This window comes from Macrobrachium nipponense, chromosome 23 (genome assembly GCF_015104395.2).
Source record: "Macrobrachium nipponense isolate FS-2020 chromosome 23, ASM1510439v2, whole genome shotgun sequence".
Taxonomy (NCBI): domain Eukaryota; kingdom Metazoa; phylum Arthropoda; class Malacostraca; order Decapoda; family Palaemonidae; genus Macrobrachium; species Macrobrachium nipponense.
In genome coordinates, this window is record NC_061090.1 from 28204672 (window position 1) to 28224671 (window position 20000).

General features: G+C 38.8%; 1 protein-coding gene across 2 annotated transcripts in view; it reads right to left on the reverse strand.

The window, feature by feature from the left end:
- LOC135199864 (laminin subunit gamma-1-like) overlaps positions 1-20000 on the reverse strand; it is a gene marked incomplete in the record, with an annotated part of 139165 nt that overhangs the window by 71404 nt on the left and 47761 nt on the right. For both annotated transcript variants that reach the window (XM_064228007.1, XM_064228000.1), the window contains 3 exon segments: positions 507-690; positions 6311-6428; positions 15991-16267. In XM_064228007.1, coding sequence (XP_064084077.1) covers positions 507-690; positions 6311-6428; positions 15991-16267 — 579 coding nt within the window.

Consider the following 20000-nt stretch of genomic DNA (forward strand, 5'->3'; position numbering starts at 1 on the left):
CTAATTAATAACTCCTTTGATCATAATTTGAGAGAGAGAGAGAGAGAGAGAGAGAGAGAGAGAGAGAGAGAGAGAGAGAGAATATCTCATCAATAACTTCCTTTAATAATTTTAAAGCATGCGTCAAATTGTCAAAATAACATTTTGGCTGGTTTAATTGATCGTAAAACCTCAGGTGTAGAGAGGGTACTATTGCCTACAAATGAGAGAGAGAGAGAGAGAGAGAGAGAGAGAGAGAGAGAGAGAGAGAGAGAGCAAATGAAGCTATTAAATTATTAGACGTACTTTAATGCAGTTAAAATTCCAAAAAAACAAAAATAAAATTTAAAAAAAATTTAAAAAATTTAAATGTCCTATAATTAGAGGTACTCTGATGTAGTGTTAAAATTCCAAAATAAAAAAAAATATGAAATTTTTTTTTTCGAAAAATTATATTATAGGACGCATTAAAATTGAAGAAAAAAATTCCACTAAAAAAAAAATAAATTATGAGACTCAAAACCCACCTGCAGTTCAGCGCTGTCCTCGAAATTGTAGGCGGAGGGGCGCCCTTCCAAGGTGGAGAAGGCCACGTTGCCACCCGTCAGGGGCGAGATGTCGGAGAACTCGCTCGTGCACAGCGCCCGCGTCTCGAACTCCTTCTGAACGTAGTCTGAATCGAGGAGGCCGTATGTGTCGCGACAGGTAGCGCTGAAGAGAGATGATAATAATAATAACATATAATAATAATCATCATCATCATTACTATTACTATAGTAGTTTCACATCAACCGTGCATTTGATGTCTAGGCCACCAGTCCCTCACGACGCTCCTGATTGGCTCTTGATAAGCCAATCATGGGACCAGTCCCTCACGACGCTCCTGATTGGCTGTAGATAAGCCAATCATGGGGCTGGAAACTCTCAGGAGAGGTGGAATATACATTCTGCCTATGTGAACTCCCTCGAGAGACAGAGTTTCCAGACCTGTGATTGGCTTACGGCACTCCTGATTGGCTGTTGATAAGCCAATGACAGGGCTGGAAACTCTCAGTCTCTCTCGAGAGAGTTCACATAGGCAGGATGTAGTATGTTCCACCTCTCCTGAAAGATGTATCCCTCAAGAGAGGTGGAACATACATCCTGCCTATGTGAACTCTCTCGAGAGCGACTGAGAGTTTCCAGCCCTGTGATTGGCTTACGACACTCCTGATTGGCTGTTGATAAGCCAATCACGGGGCTGGAAACTCAGTCTCTATCGAGAGTTCACATAGGCCGAGTGTAGTATATTCCACCTCTCCTGAAAGACGTATCCCTCAGGAGAGGTGGAGCATACACCCTGCCTATGTGAACTCTCTCGAGAAACTGAGAGTTTCCAGCCCTGTGATTGGCTTATCAACAGCTAATCAGGAGCATCGTGAGGGACTGGCCTAGACGACAAATGCACGTTGATGTGAATCTACTATAGCAAACATACGTATACAGAAATTATGTATGAAAATTCGTAAAGTAACTAAGTCTACAGGCATAACCAGCCTCGTTTCACGGGCAGAACCAGTTCTGCTTCAAGGAATCCCTTCTCACCCCACCCTACCCCCTTCGGAGGAGGGGGGTTACGTAGGATGGATGGATGTAAGATATTTAGGGCTGAAGCCCAGGCACTGGGGCCAAGAAGGCCATTCAGCGCCGTTAGGTAGGATGAAACCCCATCACAAACCATCTTAAGGGTCCCCACCATAACCCTGCCAAGTTTCATACCCATCGGACCAGCCGTTTGGCCGTGATTGAATGACAGACGGACGGACAGACATTACGTCCATTATAGTAAGATTATGAGACTGGTGTTCATAAGTCTTTGTTTTATCTTTTGCATATAAATACAATTTATTTATATAATTGTGGATTTATTTATATCAACAGTTTATCATGATTTTGTGAATTTCTCAGCAATAATAATAATAATAGTAATAATAATAGTGTATTTAGGAAGCAGACCCTCTCTCAAGCATACTTCATTAAAAGTAATGGCTACATCAGCAGCGTTACACTTGTAGAGATTCTTCTCTATTTTCCGAATAGCGGCTTTTTCCGTGCTATTTAAACAGGCTAGTAGAGCGCCTATAGAGGCCATGATCAAATACAGGGTCAATAATAATAATAATAATAATGTTTTATAGAGAATATTGTTATCATATACTCTTCCATGTAGTCCATTTATCAATCATTACTATTACTTTTTGTGATAGATCAAAATAACAACAACAACAACAACAACAACAACAACAACAACAACAACAACAATAATAATAATAATAATAATAATAATAATAATAATAATAATAATAATTGATAAATGAACTACATGGAAGAGTATTCGATAACAATATTCTCTAAAATATCTAAAAAAAAAAAAAAAAAAAAAAAAAAAATTATCTCTTTGAAGTGGTTAGTGGTGATAGGTTTCTGTTTCCTAACAGTAGCAGTTATGACTTGGACCATCGACAGATGAACAGCAGGCACCAATAGGCAGTCAATGTGCCTCGCTGTCGAACTCCTTAGTTCCAGAGGTCCTTTATTCCTCACACCGTTGGACTCTGGAACAGCCTCCCAGAGGAATTCGTGCAAGTGGATCTCAAGAAGATCAAACGAGGGTGCAATCCATTACTATTTTAATATTATTCTCCTTGCATTTTAATACATTTTTAGCTATTTTTTTTTATTTATTCATTTTTTCCTTTTTTTAATAAGTGGGGTCTCTTCTTTCCGTATTTTCCCTTTACCTCCTCTTACTAATAATGAACACCATAATATTATTAAGAAGCTTGAATTTCGAGTCTTTGGCCTCTTTGTGCGCTTGTTCTAAATGAATAGGTTTCATCTTCTGAATAATAATAATAATAATAATATAATAATAATAATAATAATAATAATGATAATAATAATAATAAGGCCAAGTAATAAGGCAAGCTTAAGGCCAAAGCACATAAGATCCAACGGTACATGAACAGGAATAAGGATACCAACAGAACAAACTATTCGGAACCAACCAGAAAAGACTATACAGCCAACTAAGAGGGGAAGACAACCACCCAGAAATTCCTGAAGCCGAACAAAGTAAGAGACTCTGGGAAAACATATGGAGCAATCCGGTATCACACCAAACATGCAACATGGCTCCAGGAAGTCAAGGAAGAAGAAACAGGGAGAATAAAACAAAGATTCACCGAGATCACGACAGACACAGTCAGACACCAATAAAGAAAATGCCAAACTGGAAAGCCCCAGGTCCCGATGAAGTCCATGGATACTGGCTCAAAAACTCAAGGCCCTACACCCACGAATAGCAGAACAACTCCAGCATTGTAATCTCAAATCACCAAGCACCCAAATGGATGACCACAGAAGAACATCCTTAGTACAAAAGACAAGAGTAAGGGAAATATAGCCAGTAACTACAGGCCTATCACCTGCCTACCAATAATGGGGTGGAAGTTACTAACAGGTATCATCAGTGAAAGGCTATACAACTACCTAGAGGAGACAAACACCTCCCCCACCAACAGAAAGCTGCAGAAGGAAGTGTAGGGGCACAAAAGAACCAGCTCCTGATAGACAAAATGGTAATGAAGAACAGTAGAGAAGGAAAACCAACCTAAAGCATGGCATGGATAGACTATAAGAAAGCCTTCTGACATGATACCACACACATGGCTAATAGAATGCCTGAAAAATATATGGGCAGAGGAAAATACCATCAGCTTCCTCAAAAATACAATGCGCAACTGGAATACAATACTTACAAGCTCTGGAATAAGACTAGCAGAGTTAATATCAGAGAGGGATCTTCCAGGGCGACTCACTGTCCCCACTACTCTTCGTAGTAGCCATGATTCCCATGACAAAAGTACTACAGAAGATGGATGCCGGGGGTACCAACTCAAGAAAGAGGCAACAAAATCAACCATCTATGTTCATGGACACAATCAGACTGTTCATGGACGACATCAAGCGTATGATAAGAGCATCAAGGAAATAGATACCCTAATCCAGACTGTAAGGATTGTATCTGGGGACATCAGGATGGAGTTTGGAATAGAAAAATGCGCCTTAGTCAACATACAAAAAAGGCAAAGTACGAGAACTGAAGGGATAAAGCTACCAGATGGAGCAACATCAAACACATAGATGAGACAGGATACAAATACCTGGGAATAATGGAAGGAGGAGATATAAAACACCAAGAGATGAAGGACACGATCAGGAAAGAATATATGCAGAGACTCAAGGCGATACTCAAGTCAAAACTCAACGCCGGAAATATGATAAAGCCTTAAACACATGGGCAGTGCCAGTAATCAGATACAGCACAGGAATAGTGAATGGACGAAGGCAGAACTCCGCAGCATAGATCAGAAAACCAGGAAACATATGACAATACACAAAGCACTACACCAAGAGCAAATACGGACAGACTATACATAACACGAAAGGAAGGAGGGAGAGGACTACTAAGTATAGAGGACTGCGTCAACATCGAAAACAGAGCACTGGGGCAATATCTGAAAACCAGTGAAGACGAGTGGCTAAAGAGTGCATGGGAAGAAGGACTAATAAAAACAGACGAAGACCCAGAAATATACAGAGACAGGAGAAAGACAGAAAGAACAGAGGACTGGCACAACAAACCAATGCACGGACAATACATGAGACAGACTAAAGAACTAGCCAGCGATGACAATTGGCAATGGCTACAGAGGGGAGAGCTAAAGAAGGAAACTGAAGGAATGATAACAGCTGCACAAGATCAGGCCCATAAGAACCAGATATGTTCAAAGTACGATAGACGGAAATAACATCTCTCCCATATGTAGGAAGTGCAATACGAAAAGTGAAACCATAAACCACATAGCAAGTGAATGCCCGGCACTTGCACAGAACCAGTACAAAAAGAGGCATGATTCAGTAGCAAAAGCCCTCCACTGGAGCCTGTGCAAGAAACATCAGCTACCTTGCAGTAATAAGTGGTACGAGCACCAAACTGAAGGAGTGATAGAAAACGATCAGGCAAAGATCCTCTGGGACTATGGTATCAGAACGGATAGGGTGATACGTGCAAACAGACCAGACGTGACGTTGATTGACAAGGTCAAGAAGAAAGTATCACTCATTGATGTCGCAATACCATGGGACACCAGAGTTGAAGAGAAAGAGATGGGATTGGATAAGTATCAAGATCTGAAAATAGAAATAAGAAGGTATGGGATATGCCAGTGGAAATCGTACCCATAATCATAGGAGCACTAGGCACGATCCCAAGATCCTGAAAAGGAATCTGGAAAAACTAGAGGCTGAAGTAGCTCCAGGACTCATGCAGAGAGTGTGATCCTAGAAACGGCACACATAGTAAGAAGAGTGATGGACTCCTAAGGAGGCAGGATGCAACCCGGAACCCCACACTATAAATACACCCAGTCGAATTGGAGGACTGTGATAGAGCAAAAAAAAAAAAAAAAAAAAAAAATAATAATAATAATAATAATAATAATAATAATAATAATAATAATAATAATAATAATAATAATGTGACGTTGATTGACAAGGTCAAGAAGAAAGTATCACTCATGATGTCGCAATACCATGGGACACCAGAGTTGAAGAGAAAGAGAGGGAAAAATTGGATAAGTATCAAGATCTGAAAATAGAAATAAGAAGGATATGGGATATGCCAGTGGAAATCGTACCCATAATCATAGGAGCCACTAGGCACGATCCCAAAAAAAATCCCTGAAAAGGAATCTAGAAAAACTAGAGGCTGAAGTAGCTCCAGGACTCATGCAGAAGAGTGTGATCCTAGAAACGGCACACATAGTAAGAAGAGTGATTGACTCCTAAGGAGGCAGATGCAACCCGGAACCCCACACTATAAATACCACCCAGTCGAATTGGAGGACTGTGATAAGAGCAAAAAAAAAAAAAAAAAAAAAAAAAAAAATAATAATAATAATAATAATGTTCTAAGAGGTCCACATAATATAAAATGTTGCGAGTTCGTGCATAATTCAAAAACCCCTTTACAAGCTTTCGAACCCTTTTTTGGACTGAAGATGAACCCAGGGAAAGGTTCGAAAGCTGCTTTGTAAAGGGTTTTTAAATTATACACGAACTCACAACATTTTTTATTATTGCGGACCCTCTTAGAATATTACATATACTCTCGCGATAGAGAGTTTTCCCAACTAATAATAATAATAATAATAATAATAATAATAATAATAATAATAATAATAATAATAATAATAATAATAATAATAATAAGTAATCTATCACTAACCTATAATACTGATAAGGGATCCACTCCCCGTCGGTCTCTGTACGCTTGTAGATGGCGAAGGATTCGGGTCTTGGCGACCGGAAAAATAGACGGACGTACGTGATGTCGAAGGCCTTACCTGAGGAAAAAAAAAAATAAATAAGTACTCTTCAGCCTTTTAGGATGAAGTACTATATGGGACTAAATAAAAACGGAAAGTACAATTGTATATGTCAGTGAATTAAGATGAAATACCATATGGGACTCAAATAAAAACGCAAAGTAAAATTGTATCTATTAGTCAATTAGAACGAAATACTATTATGGGACTGAAATAAAGTTAAAGGGTAAAATTAGGTAAAACTATAAAGACTTCTATCACGGCCTAGTTCCCGCCAATCAACGACCATGATATTTACCGCCTTTTGCTTAAGCTTTTGTTCGTATTTATGCCTTTTGTTTGTGTCTATGATATTTACATTCTTTTGTTTATGTTTTTACGTTCATCTCCAAGGGGCTGGTATAGGTAAACACGGTGCCCATTTTGCACGTTATCTAAGTTACCGAAACACAAGGACACAGTATTAGCCTTCAGTCTTACATATAATTATATCAATCAGCCTAATACGGTAGAACAAAATCAGGGACTGAACGAAAAATAGAAAGTAAAATTGGATATGGGCAGATATATTACATAGAATGACGCACGTTCATAAATAGATTAGTTTATGTGCTTACACTAAAGGACTAAAGAAAACGGGAAGAATTACTTTTAGAGAAAACGAACGCACCAGGATGTACTGGGTAACTATTGTAAAAATATGGTCTCTCTCTCTCTCTCTCTCTCTCTCTCTCACACACACAATCACGCATTACACACACACGCACACACACACACAAGCATAAGAAACTACAAAACAGAACCACACCCTACGGTATAAATCCATGTCACTCGCATGGGTTACCCAAATGACAGAAAGACTGTTATAAAATCATCTTATAAATGACCCCCAGATGACGTCTTGTGAAAGTGCTGTGTCACGGAGCACTGAAATTCGACCGTTATCGTACGAGTTACTGAGTAAACAAGGAGTGAGGGGGCGAGAGACGTACAGAACAAACAGACATAAAGAGGACTTTTTTTTTTACATTCATTACATTCCATACACTCTGAAGAGGATAAAAAACTAAAAAGTATATAAAAAAATATTCCACAAAAAGTAAGTATTACTCTAACTGCATATAATAATTGCCAATATATTTAAAAACATTCTATGACATTTACGCATATAAACGTATGTGTTATATATTAGATATATATATATATATATATATATTATAGAGAGAGAGAGAGAGTAGAAGAGAGAGAGAGGAGAGAGAGAGAGAGAGAGAGAGAGAGAGAGAGAGAGAGGAGAGAGAGACCTTTTTTAATGAAGGAAAAATAAAAAAAAAAAAAAAAAAAAATTGGCTAAAATGAAAGAAAACTCCTCAACTGCATATAATTCTAAATACAAGGGAAGACACTTTGATATATATATATATATATATATATATATATATATATATATATATATATATAATATATATATATATATATATCATATATATCGAGCTACAATGTCCTTTAATATCTAATTCGCTCTATCCTCGGAATTAATATATTTTTTCATATATGCTTAACGAAGGGGAATTTTTCTCGATAATAGATTTGCCTGGACCAGGGCGCGAACCTATGGATCCTTTCAAACCCAGGAACGTCAGTGAAGCTTTTCCTACTACCCACCAACCGCGAGAGTTAAAAGTTCATGTCCGCCTCTCACCCTCATATACCTTTCGCGCGCAAGGTAATTAGTTGGTTTGGAGACAACATCAACCCACCTCGACTCCGGTAGTGTTTGTAGTGCTTTTGACAGCACGTAGCCAATCTATAAGTCATATCACATTTTCGTGATTCATATACATATATCGAGCTACAATGTCCTTTAAATAATCTAATTCGCTCTACTCGGAATTAATATATTTTTTGTTTTTTCATATATGCTTAACCGAAGGGGAATTTTTCTCGATAATAGATTTGCCTGGACCAGGGCGCGAACCTATGGATCCTTTCAAACCCAGGAACGTCAGTGAAGCTTTTCCTACTACACCACCGCGAGAGGTTAAAAGTTCATGTCGCCTCTCACCCTCATATACTTTTCGCGCGCAGGTAATTAGTTGGTTTGGAGACAACATCAACCCACCTCGACTCGGTAGTGTTTGTAGTGCTTTTGACAGCACGTAGCCAATCTATAAGTCATATCACATTTCCGTGATTCATATACATATATCGAGCTCAATGTCCTTTAATATCTAATTCGCTCTACCTCGGAATTAATATATTTTTTCATATATGCTTAACCGAAGGGGAATTTTTTCATCGATAATAGATTTGCCTGGACCGGGGCGCGAACCTATGGATCCTTTCAAACCCAGGAACGTCAGTGAAGCTTTTCCTACTACACCACCGCGAGAGGTTAAAAGTTCATGTCGCCTCTCACCCTCATATACCTTTCGCGCGCAGGTAATTAGTTGGTTTGGAGACAACATCAACCCACCTCGACTCCGGTAGTGTTTGTAGTGCTTTTGACAGCACGTAGCCAATCTATAAGTCATATCACATTTCCGTGATTCATATACCTATATCGAGCTACAATGTCCTTTAATATCTAATTCGCTTCTACCTCGGAATTAATATATTTTTTCTTCATATATGCTTAACCGAAGGGGAATTTTTTCTCGATAATAGATTTGCCTGGACTACAAACACTACCGGAGTCGAGGTGGGTTGATGTTGTCTCCAAACCAACTAATTACCTGCGCAGCGAAAGGTATATGAGGGTGAGAGAGCGACATGAACTTTTAACCTCTCGCGGTGGTGTAGTAGGAAAAGCTTCACTGACGTTCCTGGGTTTGAAAGGATCCATATGTTCGCGCCCTGGTCCAGGCAAATCTATTATCGAGAAAAAATTCCCCTTCGGTTTAAGCATATATGAAAAAATATAATTCCGAGGTAAGAGCGAATTAGATATAAAGGACATTGTAGCTCGATATATGTATATGAATCACGGAAATGTGATATGACTTATAGATTGGCTACGTGCTGTCAAAAGCACTACAACACTACCGGAGTCGAGGTGGGTTGCTGTTGTCTCCACCAACTAATTACCTGCGCGCGAAGGTATATGAGGGAGAGGCGACATGAACTTTTAACCTCTCGCGGTGGTGTAGTAGGAAAGCTTCATGACGTTCCTGGGTTTTTTGAAAGGATCCATAGGTTCGCGCCCTGGTCCAGGCAAATCTATTATCGAAGAAAAAAAATTCCCCTTCGGTTAAGCATATATGAAAAAATATGTTAATTCCGAGGTAGAGCGAATTAGATATTAAAGGACATTGTAGCTCGATATATGTATATGAAATCACGGAAATGTGATATGACCTTATAGATTGGCTACGTGCTGTCAAAGCACTACAAACACTACCGGTGTCGAGGTGGGTTGATGTTCTCCAAACCAACTAATTACCTGCGCGCGAAAGGTATATGAGGGTGAGAGGCGACTGAACTTTTAACCTCTCGCGGTGGTAGTAGGAAAAGCTTCACTGACGTTCTGGGTTTGAAAGGATCCATAGGTTCGCGCCCTGGCCGGCAAATCTATTATCGAGAAAAAATTCCCCTTCGGTTTAAGCATATATGAAAAAATATGTTTAATTTCAGGTAGAGCGAATTAGATATTAAAACGGACAGGGTAGCTTCCCCCGATATACGGTAATGAATCACGGAAAATGGATATGACTATAGATTGGCTACGTGCTGTCAAAAGCAACTACAAACTACCGGAGTCGAATAAGGGTTTGAGTGTCTCCAAACCAAAGGCTAATTACCTGCGGCGCGAAGGTATGAGAGGGTAGAGGGCGACATAAACTTTTAACTCTCGCGGGGTGGTAGTAGGAAAGGAAAAGCTTCATGACGTTCCTGGGTTGAAAAGGATCCATAGGTTCGCGCCCTGGTCCAGGGCAAATCTTATTATCGGAAAAATTCCCCTTCGGTTAAGCATATATGAAAAAACTATATTAATTCCGAGGTAGAGCGAATAGATATTAAAGGAATTGTAGCTGATATATGTATATGAATCACGGAAAATGTGAATGACTTTATAGATTGGCTAGTGCTGTCAAAACATACAAAACTACCGAGTCGAGGTGGGTTGATGTTGTCTCCAAACCAACTAATTACCTGCGCGCGAAAGGTATATGAGGGTGAGAGGCGACATGACTTTTAACCTCTCGGGGGGGGGGGCGGTGGTGTAGTAGGAAAAGCTTCACTGACGTTCCTGGGTTTTGAAAGGATCCATAGGTTCGCGCCCTGTCAGGCAAATCTATTATCGAGAAAAAATTCCCTTCGGTTAAGCAATATAGAAAAAATATATTAATTCCGAGGTAGAGCGAATTAGATATTAAAGGACATTTAGCTCGATGTATGTATATGAATCACGAAATGTGATATGACTTATAGATTGGCTACGTGCTGTCAAAAGAAAGCACTACAAACTACCGGAGTCGAGGTGGGTTGATGTTGTCTCCAAACCAACTAATTACCTGCGCGCGAAAAGGATATGAGGGTGAGAGGCGACATGAACTTTTAACCTCTCGCGGTGGTGTAGTAGGAAAAGCTTCACGACGTTCTGGGGTTTAGGATCCATAGGTTCGCGCACCTGGCTCAGGAAAATCTATATCGAGAAAAAATTCCCCTTGGTTTAAGCAGCAAAAATATATGAAAAAATATGATAAATCCGAGGTAGAGCGAATTAGATATTAAAGGACATTGTAGCTCGATATATGTTTAATCACGGAAATGTGATATGACTTATAGATTGGCTAGTCGGTCAAAAGCACTACAAACACTACCCCCCTGGATTCGAAAAGGTTTTGGGTGTTTTGCTCCAAACCAAACTAATTCCTGCGGCGCGAAAAGGTATATGAGGGTGAGGGCGACAGAACCTTTAACCCTCCGCGGTGGTGTATGAAAAGCTTCACTGGACGTCCTGGGTTTTGGAAAGGAACCATAGGTTTCGCGCCCAGGTCCAGGCAAACTATATCGAGAAAAAATTCCCCTTGGGCTTAAGCCTATATGAAAAAAATATATTAATTCCGAGGTAGAGCGAATTAGAATATAAAGGGACATTGTAGTCGATAATGTAATGAAATCACGGAAATGTGATATGACTTATAGATTGGCCTAACGTGTGTCAAAAGCACTACAAAACACTCCGAAGTCGAGGGGGTGGATGTTGTTCTCCCAAACCAACTAATTACCTGCGCGCGGAAAGGTATTGGAGGGTGAGAGGGACAGAACTTTTAACCTCTGCGGTTGGGGTAGGAAAAGGCTTCACTGACGTTCCTGGGTTTTGAAGGATCCATAGGTTCGCGCCCTGGGGCCAGGCAAATCTATTACGAGAAAAAATTCCCCTTTGGTTAAGGAATATATGAAAAAAATATTTTAATTCCGGGTGAGGGCGAATTAGAATATTAAAGGCATTGTAGCCTCGATATATGTATATGAATCACGGAAATGTGATATGACTTATAGATTGGCTACGTGCTGTCAAAAGCACTACAAACACTACGGAGTCGAGGTGGGATTGTTGTCTCCAACCAACTAATTACCTGCGCGCGAAAGGTATATGAGGGTGAGAGGCGACATGAACTTTAACTCTCGCGGTGGAATGTAGTAGGAAAAGCTTCACTGACGTTCCTGGGTTTGAAAGGATCCATAGGTTCGCGCCCTGGGTCCAGGCAAATCTATTATCGAGAAAAATTCCCCTTCGGTTATGCATATATGAAAAAAAAAAAAAATATATTAATTCCGAGGTAGAGCGAATTAGATATTAAAGGACATTGTAGCTCGATATATGTATAATTGAATCACGAAATGTGATATGACTTATAGATTGGCTACGTGCTGTCAAAAGCACAAACACTTCGGAAGTACCGATCGACGGTGGGTTGATTGTTGTCTCCAAACCAACTAATTACTATGCGCGCGAAAGGTATATGAGTGTGAGAGGCGACATGACTTTTAACCTCTCGCGGTGGTGTAGTAGGAAAAGCTTCACTGACGTTCCTGTTTGAAAGGATCCATAGGTTCGCGCCCTGCGGTCCAGGCAAATCTATTATCGAAACGAAAAAATTCCCCTTCGGTAGCATATGAAAAAACTTATTAATTCCGAGGTAGAGCGAATTAGACATAAAGGACATTGGTAGCTCGATATTATTGATATGGAATCACGGAAAGTGATGATATGACTATAGATTGGCTACGTGCTGTCAAAAGCACTACAAACACTACCGAGTCGAGGTGGGTTGATGTTGTCTCCAAACCAACTAATTACCTGCGCGCGAAAGGTATATGAGGGTGAGAGGCGACATGAACTTTTAACCTCTCGCGGGGGTGTAGTAGGAAAAGCTTCACTGACGTTCCTGGGTTTGAAAGGATCCATAGTTCGCGCCCTGGTCCAGGCAAATCTATTATCGAGAAAAAATTCCCCTTCGGTTAAGCATATATGAAAAAATATATTAATTCGAGTAGAGCGAATTAGATATTAAAGGACATTGTAGCTCGATATATGTATATGAATCACGAAATGTGATATGACTTATAGATTGGCTACGTGCTGTCAAAAGCACTACAAACACTACCGGAGTCGAAAGGGGGTGATGTTGTCTCCAAACCAACTAATTACCTGCGCGCGAAAGGTATATGAGGGTGAGAGGCGACATGAACTTTTAACCTCTCGCGGTGGTGTAGTAGGAAAAGCTTCACTGACGTTCCTGGGTTTGAAAGGATCCATAGGTTCGCGCCCTGGTCCAGGCAAATCTATTATCGAGAAAAAACCAAAATTCCCCTTCGGTTAAGCATATATGAAAAAATATATTAATTCCGAGGTAAGAAGCGAATTAGATATTAAAGGACATTGTAGCTCGATATATGTATAATGAATCACGGAAATGTGATATGACTTATAGATTGGCTACGTGCTGTCAAAAGCACTACAAACACTACCGGAGTCGAGGTGGGTTGATGTTGTCTCCAAACCAACTAATTACCTGCGCGCAAAAGGTATGAGGGTGAGAGGCGACATGAACTTTTTTTAACCTCGCGGCGGTGGTGTAGTAGGGAAAAGCTTCACTGACGTTCCTGGGTTTGAAAGGATCCATAGGTTCGCGCCCTGGTCCAGGCAAAATCTTATTATCGAGAAAAAATTCCCCTTTTTTTTTCGGTTAAGCATATATGAAAAAAAATATATTAATTCCGAGGTAGAGCGAATTAGATATTAAAGGACATTGTAGCTCGATATATGTATATGAATCACGGAAATGTGATATGATTATATATATATATATATATATATATATATAATGTATATATATATATATATTATATATATATATATATATATATATATATATATATATATATATATATAGAGAGAGAGAGAGAGAGAGAGAGAGAGAGAGAGAGAGAGAGAGAGAGAGAGAGAGAGAGAGAGAGAGAGACCCTTCTTCTCATCATGTACGAGCAGATGTAAAGGAGTAACTCGATAACCTTCACTCCCAGACGCAGAACAAATGGCAGAGTACAAGTGCTCACCACGGCGATTGAACGCTCTCGGCTAAACGGTCCTATAATAGCTAGGGACACTTCTTGGTTTCAGTCCCTCGAGAGAAAAAAAAAAAAAGACCTAGTACTCCTATTGGCCGGTTGCTTGGCACTTGGGGGCTGCTTGGGAAGAGGAGAAGTGTCCGAATGCTTTGAATGGAACGTGAATACAGGCCTATTCTGATCATCTGGATTCATTCGTGGGGGTAATATAGACTAGAAGCGTCTGATTATTATTATTATTATTATTATTATTATTATTATTATTATTATTAGGAAGATGAACCCTATTCATATGGAACAACCCCACCAAAGGGTGTCCACTGACTTGACATTCACGCTTCCAAAGAATATGGTGTTCATTAGAAGGAAATAAGAGGAGGTAAAAGAAAATATAGACAGAATAAGTCTCAAATACTAAAAAGAAATAAATTAATAAACAGATAAATATGTATCAAGATGCAAGTAGAAAAGCATTAGTGTATGGACGGCCTACTCCTATGAACCAGTAAAAGTGACTCAAAGTATCTTATAAAATAGACTATTCGTATTGGTCGAGATAAAAAATATTGAATATTCTTATTGGTCGACCTACGTCATCGAACCATTGGGGAGAGTAGACTGTGGCTGTCACTTTTTTTGAGCAAACAGCTGTCAGATCACAAGAGAAGTAGTAGGGTACAGATATCCCTGTATAGTTATCTCTAAAGGCACTTTGCATAAGTGATACGGGGGGAGGCTTGAGTTCAGCGTTATATATATGACAGCAAGACGCTTTCCTTAATGGGAATTTTACGTCCAAAATTGTAACGATGATGGATCTCCTAGCAAAATTTGAAAAATGGGAGAGAAAGTCAGTTATGAGACGCGCTCTTAATTCAGAATCAAAACGAAGTACGTAGTGTTACGCGACATCCGTGATGATGAAACTGCTCTCTCTCTCTCTCTCTCTCTCTCTCTCTCTCTCTCTCTCTCTCTCTCTCTCTCTCTCTCTTTACATACAAGATATGTGAGACGTGGAATAATCTGCCACTAGAAGTTGTAAACAGCAACAGTGTGAGAGAGTTTAAAAGAAAGCTAGACAAAATCATTAGGAGGACACTGTGAATGCACAGTAAAACCTGCTCCTAGAGATAAGTGAGCACACGATGTTTCCTCTTAGGATGGACTAACAAGTCTTTGAGACATCCTAATCCTTGTAACTCCCTGTAACTGTCTCTCTCTTCATAGACTCTCTACAATACCTTTCTTCACGTATCCAGTCCCGTTGTGAGCTCTAACATTGAATATATTTTATGAATATATTCAATGAATATATTCATAAAATATGAATATATTCATTTAAGATATTTAAATCCCAAGGATAGGGTTACCTCGACGAGGTTATCTCTAACCCTCTGGAGTGGTTAAATAATTCTAGAGGTAATTCTAGAGGTAATTATCTAGGCGAGTCATGACTGTATCAGTTACTCGTAACTTTCTGAGAACAATTAGTTGTAATGTCCTGATTTTAACGAATATTACATACTGTTGCACATACTGAATTCATGTGGTGTTTTAATTGCTGAGAGAGAGAGAGAGAGAGAGAGAGAGAGAGAGAGAGAGAGAGAGAGAGAGAGAGAGAGAGAGATCTAACATTATTTGAACAATTGTATTGGGCATCAACAGAGGGTATTCCAGGTAAAACCCTGACGCTAATCATTCACACTTTTTTTATAAAGTGCAGTTAATGAGACATTTAAAAGGAGTACATACCTGTGAGAGGAGAGAGAGAGAGAGAGAGAGAGAGAGAGAGAGAGAGAGAGAGAGAGAACATCTAACATTATTTGAACAATTGTACTGGGCATCAACAGAGGGAATTCCAGAAACATTCTAACATTAATCATTCTATATATAATACAGTTAATGAGACCTTTAAAAAAAGTATATATACCACAGAGAGAGAGAGAGAGAGAGAGAGAGAGAGAGAGAGAGAGAGAGAGAGAGAGAGAGAGAGAGAGAGACTCACCTAGGCTGAGAGTGATGTTGACCTCATTCGGGTACTGGATGCCCTCGAACATGGTCTCCGACTGCCACCACGTGTGGTTGTCGTTATTGTTGAAATCGGTCAGGTAATAGGCCGGATGGGACAGCTCGGGGACGTAGGCATTGCAGATCTCGCACGCCTGGCGGGCGCCGTAGCCGCCCGTCTGCAGGCAGTACTCCTGCGGCCTGTACTCCCCACAGGTATTGGTCACCTCCACGGGGCGGCTGAAGGCGGCGTTCACGAACTCTGGGACGCATTTCTGTCGGGGAGGCAGAAAGAAAACGAGTCAGGGTGAGGAGGCCAAAAGAAAACGGGTTAAGGACTGTCGGGGAGGTCGAAAGAAAACGGGTTAAGAGCTGTGGAGTATGTGAGTCTGTGTATAATATATAAAAAAAAATTTTTTGCATACATTTACATGCAGTACATAAAAATACATTACATAAATAAAGACAAATTCACAAAGGAAAGAGAAACGATAGGGAGTTCTGTAACAAGGCGTTTCGGCTTCTTGTCCTATACTTAGCTGTCTGCTAAGTAAAAGGACAAGAGTCGAAAGGCCTTATTGCAGAACTCACCATCGTTTCTCTGGCCTTCGTGGAATTTGTCTTTGTATATTCGTCACGTTTTATATTTTTGTGATTCAGTTATACATACATATATATATATATATATATATATATATATATATATATATATATCTTACTTGCCTGAGAGCAGTGCTAAATGGAAAACCATAATTTCAAAATTCCACTCACGACATATAAAGCCTCAAGATGCACATCGCTATACAATGTTTTTGTTTAGAATTACTTTCTTCTTTCATTTCCCGAAATATTGGCAATAAACTCGTGTGACACCCTGTATATATATATATATATATATATATATATATATATATATATATATATATATAATATGTATATATATATATATATATATATATATATATATATATATATATATATATATATATATATAAAGAGCTGACATTACATAATACTCATAAACATACATAACGTAACCAACACACCCAACATCACTAATATATCCGTATACAAACCCTTCCACATTCATATTTATTCAAGTGTTAACACATTCCAGTCAAAATACCGCTTGGTTACTTGAGAGAGAGAGAGAGAGAGAGAGAGAGAAAACTCTCTCTGAACAGAGACCCAGTTCACAGTACTCATGCCCCAAGGCGGAAGGTCGGGGCTCAGGCACATGACATTGATGTAATTGCAACATATGTTGGTAAACAAGACTATGTGGAGCATCCAATTCCTACTTAAGAGGAGGTTCGTCTCACACTAGTGGATTCAAATCCTCTGGATTTTGAAGCTCCTTTTTTTGTGTGATATTTTATTTTTTTTTTTATTTTTATTTTTAGTTTAAGTGATCTCTTTCTCTGTAATGTGCATTTTGAATAATAATAATAATAATAATAATAATAATAATAATAATAATAATATAATAACAATAATAATAATAATAATAATAATATGTGCTCTTTTCAGCTTCTTCTTGTAAGAGTGTAGATGCATTTTGAATAATAATAATAATAATAATAATAATAATAATAATAATAATAATAATAATAATAATAATAATAATAATAATAATAATAATAAAACTATTACAATCTGATATTTAAGTTCTATTCATTGATGGTACAGTAAAGTACATTTCCCTTTTCAATCATTTTTTATCACATCTATTTGATTTTTTTTTATTATTTATATTATGTCTTGGAAGTCTATTATTATTTAGAATAACTGAGAGAGAGAGAGAGAGAGAGAGAGAGAGAGAGAGAGAGAGAGAGGAATCACTCTCTCAACCAAAAGAAATAAATGATCTGGCTTTTTACGACCACATGATAATGACTACGTCACCTCCCTAATATAGCCACGCTCAGGGGAACGATTGCGGGAAATGACATCAATGCCGTGGGAACCGAACAGAGGTGTATGGAGTTAGCGAGGCGGTAAGAACCAATACACATCTAAATCCTATCCTAAAATTCCTGTATCTCTGACTCAACGTGAAACAACTTTTTCAGCCTTTTAGGCTTCTTAACCTCGCGACCCCCCAACCTTGCCAAGAACAAGAACAAGAACAATAGCAACTACAACAAAAACAGCAACAACAACAAAATAGTGTCAAATTCTTAAGTCAGTCATTAATACTGTACTCAATTTAACCACTTAGGCTTTCCTACCCCTCCCCCCCAACCCCCACAACAAGAACAAGAACAGCAACAACAGCAACAACAACAAAGTAGCTTGTAGGCTTACTCCCCGAGTAGGCGACAAATTCTTAGGTCAGTCATAAAAAATCATCTCAATCAACCACTTACTATGAGATTCAGGGCTTCTGTAACACAGTTTTTTCGCAATAACTTTTTATCTATGCAGTTCATAAATATAACGCTTATTCAGAATACACATTATATCTACACATAAATTTTGACTGTATTCTGCATTACGTAGGTTGAATAAATTTGGTACTCATAATGTAAAAGTGACCTTTTTTGAAGACGGGCCAACTTACTCAGAGAAAAGGTTTCGAACGCACTCGTTACGTAACTTATGATAGCATTTCTTCCCTCTTTCTCGATGGATGATTGGCTATACGTAACGAAGGCTATACCTCTGGCAACAATGATATACAAATTTAAATACAAGCAAAGCAGCACACCTTTATGAACTCTGAAACCTCTCCACTGATAATTGTCATAATGACAAACCAACAAAATATGTTAGTAAATAAAAAAAAAAATCGATTATTAGTCTAACTCCCAAATAAGTTTCCTAACGAAATTACAGTCTACTTTATAGGTCACTCAGATGACAAGATGTAGGGAATAGTTGGTAATTTTAAAAAACATAGTAGACAAGCTTGATTTTGATAACTGCTATATCCAATGTCAAGCAATTTTTATTTATTGGCTATCTAACCTTTTTTACTGAAAAAAAAAAATAGCCGGTACCATATTTTAGCTTTAAACCTCCACCAATAATGATCGTCAGAATGATGACTTCATGAGGCTCCACGCACTTTAGCCTCGTTATAATTCAGGATAACACTGAAGGCTATCATGGGCATTGTTGGATTAGAAAATTTAACTTCTGGCTATAAAAACTCATTTCTCGAGTAGTTGTAAGAAGTGCTAAATGCTCCTCAAGGATCCCCGCAGTTGGCCTAAACAATTAATTCATGTATATTACTGCTAACTGTTGCGGCACTACTGCTACAGTAGTATTACTAAGCTAGCACAGATACCCCACCCACATCTATGTATTGTTCCGCCATTCATAAAGTGTTTGGGTTTCAGAGCCGATGGAACAAGGTGAATGAGTTTCTGCCTGGTGGATGGGCAGGGCAACATTTCGTCAAAAGGTGTTTACCTTGCTTACGTAATGAATGTTTTTCGACTCTTGGCTCGTAATCATTGGCCATGGCGTCGGCTAGATAATTTTTACTCTATAAAAATTATAACCATCGGGTTTAGGTTACTGATAATGCTGACAAAATTTGTGTGTGGTTGTAAAATATACATATGTCAACTTTCAGCTACATCCGATGCTTTGATAAGGAGCAAGGTCCAAAAAACCGTGTTACAGAGGCCCTGAATCTCATAGTAGGCTTTCCTACCCCCCGCCCCCGCTCCCACCACCAACAACGAGAACAACAACAACAGCATCAACAAGTTTGAAGGCTTACTCCCCGAGTAAGCGACAAATTCTTAAGTCATTAAAAATTATCTCAGTTCAACCACCTACTCGCTTGAACTATTTAAAGAAGAGCATCTGACAATCATTTTAAGAATCGGTATTCCTATGCATGAGAAGCGTACCTTACATATAACAAATAACCCTACATATAACAAATAACCTTATATATAACAAACAACCCGAAGGTCACAAGTCAGAGGTCAAATAAATATATATTTTTTAATAACAGTTCTTCATGTCCCACATTGGTCAGTGCACTTA